This window comes from Triticum urartu, chromosome 2 (genome assembly GCF_003073215.2).
Source record: "Triticum urartu cultivar G1812 chromosome 2, Tu2.1, whole genome shotgun sequence".
Lineage (NCBI taxonomy): Eukaryota > Viridiplantae > Streptophyta > Magnoliopsida > Poales > Poaceae > Triticum > Triticum urartu.
The window spans coordinates 34,393,587-34,399,533 of record NC_053023.1 but is presented as its reverse complement, the minus strand read 5'-3'; the positions used below and the strand labels follow the sequence as shown (position 1 = coordinate 34,399,533).

The following is a 5,947-nucleotide window of genomic DNA, read 5'->3' as shown; positions in this document are numbered from 1 at the left end:
TGGCACCCCGATGAAGTCAGCACGTGGCGGAATGATGTCCCATAGGTTGCACACCTCCTCCTCGCTCAACTTCATTCTTTGAGCTACGATGGCATCACCGAATGGGTCGTCATAATCCTCATCATCCTCATAATCTTCTGCTTTGTTGACACAAATCACGGCCAGCTTGGGTCTTTCAGCTCTGAAGGAGAAGCTGATCAACTCACCACCAGTGATACGCATGTGGTCGATGAAACGGACCCATCCATCTCCTCCCACCCGCGTCATCTTTCGTCCTTTCTCGATCTCCATAGTGTAGGGGTCCCCAGGAGCCTCAAAGGTCACAGAGTCTCCAGTCAGATTGTTGAATTCTGACCTCACATTGCATGGGATGATCTGTGTACAAAAAGCAAAATGATATATACACGATGCATTAATGCCAATAACACTAAAAACAAAATAGTAGTTACTAGTTTCATATAATTTATTACCGCCGCACGAAGAAAACTAGACTCGAAGTAGATGCCAAACAGCGTGCCAGTTGCAAGGCTGCTAGCGCACCTTGACTTGCACCGTCGACATGGTGGTGGTGGTGGCGCCATTTCCCTAAAGCAATATGATTAAAGGATTAACGATCCAAAAAGTAAACATAAAGTTTTCATAGCTAGAGTTCACATGGCAAGCAAAATAACAACTAAAAAGTAAACATAAAGTTCAGTCCAGGGGAACACTTTATCTATTCCCACATCCAAAAGTTGAACCAGTTTAGAATCTTCCAGAACACAATAAGTAAACATCCATTCCACCTTTGGCATCAGATGCACAATAATTAAAACTATAAAAGGCAAACACCCCCTTTTCGATCAGATACAACTCTCTGTCTATTTGTGTTTTCTTTTTCTGAAATTTACCAAAAATGGGCTCACTAACAGCATCATAAGAACTTAGCAATTTGAGCATCACCACATACAGATACTCTCTTCAACCTGAAAGAGAGTATCGAATCAAGCATTGATTTTTCCATGAAACCACATAATAGTGAGGGCTTCTTGGTCATATCTTTATGTGCATCAACAAAGAAGCTAGTGGCAGTAGCCAAGAATTGAAACTCTCAACCGTTGTTGTCATATCAGAGCTAAAAAAATGCTCACGATTCTACGGTCGAGCACTATGGTTGTTCCAGCAAAGGAATGACAAGTAGTTACAAGTACTACATCAATGATCCTAAATGTCGGAAACAATAGTTATGACATGGACGCCCCCTCTCTAAACCATAGAACACTAGGCACCGCCGCCGCCACCACTCCGCCAGGGGCAGCAGCCAAGAATTGAAACCCAATTTTCAATTATATGTGCTAAAATCCTCTACTTCTCTAGCTACTTCTCTCTACTCTCTCCTAAGTTTCGGTGAGCAACAAAAAGCCTATACTTCTCTCACCTAACCCCTCTCTCTACTCTCTCCCCAATCACGCGAGGAGCATGTCGCATCGAAGCGCGGAGCCACCGTGCAATCCCTAAATCCCAAAACATGGCGAGCCGCCGCGGCAAATCGATTGGAGCCTAGCTAGTGTGGCGCGTGCAGGGAGGAGGAGATCGAGGGGGACTTACGGGGCTGGAGCGTCGGAGTAGGTGAGAGGCGACCTCGTGTGGTGGTGGCGCACGACACCGTCGACGGGGGTGAGGCGGCCGGGGACAAACCCTAACCGCAGCGGCGTCGTCGGGCGGAGGGGATCGATTCTGAGAGTGTGAGGGGGTGCGGGGGCGCTCGGGCCGTTTTCTTTTGCTCTAGTAGTAGCGCTGTTTAGAGGCCGGTGCTACTGCTAAGCCCACCAGCTGTAGCGCCCGTTCAAAACAAACGCTACAGCTAAGTGGGCTACTGCTTTTGCCCTGCGGCCCATCTAACAGTAGCGCGGCCCAAGCAAACAAACGCTGCTGTTATATATTAGTAGTAGCGTGTTTCCTGCCCAGCGCTACTGCTAAATACTAGTAGCGTAGGGTCATAAACAAGCGCTACTGGTAAACTTCTATCTATAAGCATTTTCCTAGTAGTGCCGTGCGGGCGGCGCGGTGACGGCGGGCGATGGCTGTGGTGCGCGGTGGATTCGGGACACCCGCATCAGATCTGAAGGCATCTTCCTCTTCAACCTCTTGTCACCCCTGTAGCAAGCAGGAGGGAAATAGGTCGTGCCAGAGATCGTTGAACAGGACCCTGTCGAGCTTAACCAGTGTTGCCCTTTGCTGCTCGTTCGTCCAAGTACGACTTCCTATGACCTGTAAAAAGCAGTGTGTTATCATCCCTGCTAGTAAAGTTGAATCAAAGAGAAATAATGGGAGGAGGCAGTGTTACCTCAATTCCTTTCTACTCCAGCATAGTGTGTTGTCATTCAAACAGTATTTGCTCATATCACGGAGTGTTGCACACCTGAGGGATGGAAGGTGCAACAATCCCTTGGGGATTCGGTCCATCCACGGGCATCTTTTAAATGACATGTGGAATAGCTTTGGCATTGTCTTCTCCGTGTCAAGGTTCCAGGTGAAAACCCTTGTCCATCTAGACTCGGCAGTGGCGACGCTTAGCGCCGTTATCCTGGCGTTGTCGATCGTGGAGCTTAAGTGTTTTAGGGCGTTGTGTGGTGTTGTTAGCAGATCCTTCTATGCTCTCTTACAGTAGCCTATTCGTGTCCTGTGAACTGTGATAAAGTAGTCCAGGATCGGCATTGTTTGAGAGCTACCCTATCACTTTGTATCATTCTGCCATGTAATCTGTTTGGTGTTTGTTTTATTTATAAAGGGGTCGAAAGCCTGTTTCGAGTATGCGATTCATTGATTTGCCAACTGATTTCAGCCTCATTTCCCCATTCATTGATGCATTGTCGTGCGGCAACTACCTAATTAGTCTCCAGCGAATAAACGAACGCCCCATGTACCCCTAATCCTTTTCCATGAGTTCAAGAGTCTTGTCTGCCTTTTGCAAGTCGCCGCCGGTGGTCATTGGTCGGTCTGCTTGATCTGGCCCGGGCTTCATCGTCGCCGGTCTGGTTCATGAAATCTGAAATCAGGACCGTCATGCTGTTCGGACCGGACTGCCGGTGGCCGGTCCAAACGTCGGCTCGGACCAGGACCGGACTGGCCCGGACCGTGTCCATTCTGAATGGCGACGTTTAGCGCTGTTATTATGGAACTTAGGTCTTTTAGGGCGTTGTGTGGCGTTGTACTCAGATCCTTCTATGCTCTCTTATAGTAGCCTAGTCGTGTGTCCTGCGTGATGCAGGCAGTCTAGGATCGTTTGAGTGCTATCACATTACTTTGTATCGTTCTGCCATGTAATCTGTTCGGTGTTTGTTTTATTTATAAAGCGGGACGAAAGCCTGTTTCAAGTATGCGATTCATTGATCTGTCAACTGATTTCAACCACATTTGCCCACCATGCGTTAGTCAACCGGAACCAGACAGACTATATCAGCCTAGCTAGATTGTGTCTTAGAAGTACAGTATTCCTACAAGGCTACCTACAACTGTACATTAGATGAGGGATATCTCGTCAAGGAAGCAAGCAAAAGCACATTCCATGTGTCAGGCAACCCCGGCAGGCACCAGTGGCTGCAGTCAGCATACGCGACCGGCTGCTTTCGTTGCTCCAACGTCAGAGGCTTCCCATCCCGGTTGATCGAGTACACCGAAGGATGGGCGTCGATCCTGAGCTCGGAAAGGCGCGTGATGTTCAGATATGCGGCGGGCGTCCTCATGCTCCGTATGCTCCCCTCGACGATGGACACCATGCTCTTGGGGAACCATGGAACGATTGCTTCGTCCGCGGCGATGGGAGACGTCTGATTGTAGCACCAGTTCGCGCTGCATACATTGTAGTACCAGCGTTGTATGTATGTTAGGAGGTTCAGTCAGTCGGTAATGCCTGAATTTTTGTTATGCTATAGTTTGGCAGAAAGAAATGTGCGTACCCCTTGTGTTCAGGCGAGACGCTTCGGAAGAAGACTCTGGTTCTGGTCTGGTCCACGTTGTGATCCACCCATCTCGCCCATGTCCTCAGCGCTCTGCTGAATGCCTCCTCTCCTTCCATCTTGACCAGCATCCCGTTTCTCTCCAGGTGATCCCAGCTGCAGTCATTGAAATAATCAGCTCGCCGGCCGCTGGAAAAGGGGATGAAATATATACGAGCGGAGATGGACTTACGCCCTGAGCTTGCCGGTGTGTGTCCACCAGTGGCCGGTGTTGAAGACGAGGACGTCTGCCCCGATCACCTGCTGAAGCATGGCTGGGAGCTGGTCTAGCTTGAGCACCTTGGTCCGGTCCGGCTTGGTCTCAAGCTGCACCAGGAACGGGCTCCAGAAGAACTCCACCGAGCAATTGTAATCCTGCAACATTAATTTTCCCTATTTTTATTTCAAATAATTTTGTGTAAGCTCTATTGTAGCAACATGAATTTCAAACAAATAATTTGGAAACAGAGCATGCATCTGGGGGCACTCTGTTTCTGAAGTAGGAGTAGTATTTCTCAAGAAAAGGCGTGAGTACCATGGCGCGGAAGATCTTGTGCTCGGAGCTGGCGTGGTGGACGCGCGCCCGCGAGCGGTCGGGCAGCGCCGTGTAGAGGATGCAGGCCAGCGACTCCCACATGTTCCTGTTGAGCGAGTCGCCCACGAACACGAGCCGCCTGTTCCGGCACTGCTCCAGCGCCCCGTGGCCGTCGAGCCTCCCGACGGCGCCGCCGCACCCCCTCGGCTGCCACCGCCACTGCTCGTAGCCGGAGTTCGGGCGGCCGTTCCTCCGGCAGGTGACCTGGTCGCTGAGGAACGGGCACTCCGCCGCCTCGTACAGCGGGTACCTCGCCGGGTCGCGCACCCAGCTCCCGTCGAACAGGTCGCACTCCCTTCCCTCTCCGTCGCCGTCCGATGCCGGAGCGGGCGCGGGCGCCGACGCTGCCAGCTCCTCGTCTTGCTCCTCCTCCTCGCTGCCGACATCTCCCGAGCCGGCGTCCGGCGCTGGCGCCGTTGAGTCGTCGGGGTCATGGTAAGCAGCAGCAGCACGAAGGGGAGAGGGCGCTGACGCTGCCGGCTCCTCGTCTCGCTTCTCCTCCTCGCTGCCAAGATCTCCGGGGCCGGCGTCCGGCGCTGGTGCCGTTGAGTCGTCGTGGTCATGGTAGGCAGCAGCATGATGATGATGATGAGGAGGAAGATGAGGACGTGGAGCGGGCTGCTGCTGCAGCCTGGAGAAGTGCTCCCACGGCGGCGGCAGCAGCGCGGGGAAGAAGAAGGGGCGGGAGCCGAGGAGGAGGCCGGCGGAGAAGAGGCAGAGGCAGAGGAGGGAGCAGAGCGCCCATCTCCGGGCCGTGGACGTCGCGAGGGAATCCATTACTCTCAGTGGAGGGAGGGGGCGCGTTCACGAGCTCGATGGAGCTGGCAATGGCGGAAGTCTATAGGAAGGAAAGTCAACCGACCCCGTCGCCGCTGGTCAGAGCCATGGACCGGGCGTGGGATGCGTGGAGCTGAGGTAGAGTGGTTTTGGTTGGTTGCGTCTTGGTGAGGAGGGGTTAGGGTTTTGGTCTGCTGCCGTTTCTGTCCGGGCAAAATTTCAGATGATCCCAAGTATTGATAATTTCTGATCTGGTGAGAGGTAGTACTACTAATAGGTCTCCAGCGCTCATATTTGGTACTCCCTCTGTAAACTAATATAAAAATGTTTAGATCACTAAAGTAGTGATCTAAACGCTCTTATATTAGTTTACAGAGGGAGTAAGTTTTAGTAGAAAAATAGGAAGCACCGGAATGGAAAGCACGCATTGATAATCTATTACTTGCGTGTAAAGGGCGCTCGAGTAAAAGGAAACAATTGCATTCCTGAATAACATGATCAATGCAATTTTTGAACACAGTATTGAATGCCACGATTTTATATTGAGATATCATGTTTTTTGAACAAATATTGAGATATCACGTAGTCAGGCAATAGC

The 5,947-nt window shown here is 51.3% G+C and overlaps 1 protein-coding gene across 1 annotated transcript; it reads right to left on the bottom strand.

The window, feature by feature from the left end:
- Window positions 1–3,348: 3,348 nt before the first annotated feature.
- LOC125540874 (protein trichome birefringence-like 28) lies at window positions 3,349–5,564 on the bottom strand. Its single transcript, XM_048704409.1, has 4 exons — window positions 4,513–5,564; window positions 4,171–4,352; window positions 3,939–4,094; window positions 3,349–3,831 (listed from the first exon to the last, which is right to left on the bottom strand). Exons 1-4 carry the CDS (start codon window positions 5,347–5,349, stop codon window positions 3,489–3,491), a joined length of 1,518 nt encoding a protein of 505 aa, XP_048560366.1. The 5' UTR covers window positions 5,350–5,564; the 3' UTR covers window positions 3,349–3,488.
- Between the last annotated feature and the right edge of the window lie 383 nt (window positions 5,565–5,947).

Bases quoted from the DNA above. Each gene is read 5' to 3' on its own strand.
- LOC125540874 (XM_048704409.1), bottom strand. From the start codon at position 5,349: ATGGATTCCCTCGCGACGTCCACGGCCCGGAGATGGGCGCTCTGCTCC. The intron at 4,353-4,512 runs GTACTCACGCCT...TTAATGTTGCAG, and splicing joins ACAAGATCTTCCGCGCCATG to GATTACAATTGCTCGGTGGA. The intron at 3,832-3,938 runs GTACGCACATTT...CAATGTATGCAG, and splicing joins GTCTCGCCTGAACACAAGGG to CGCGAACTGGTGCTACAATC.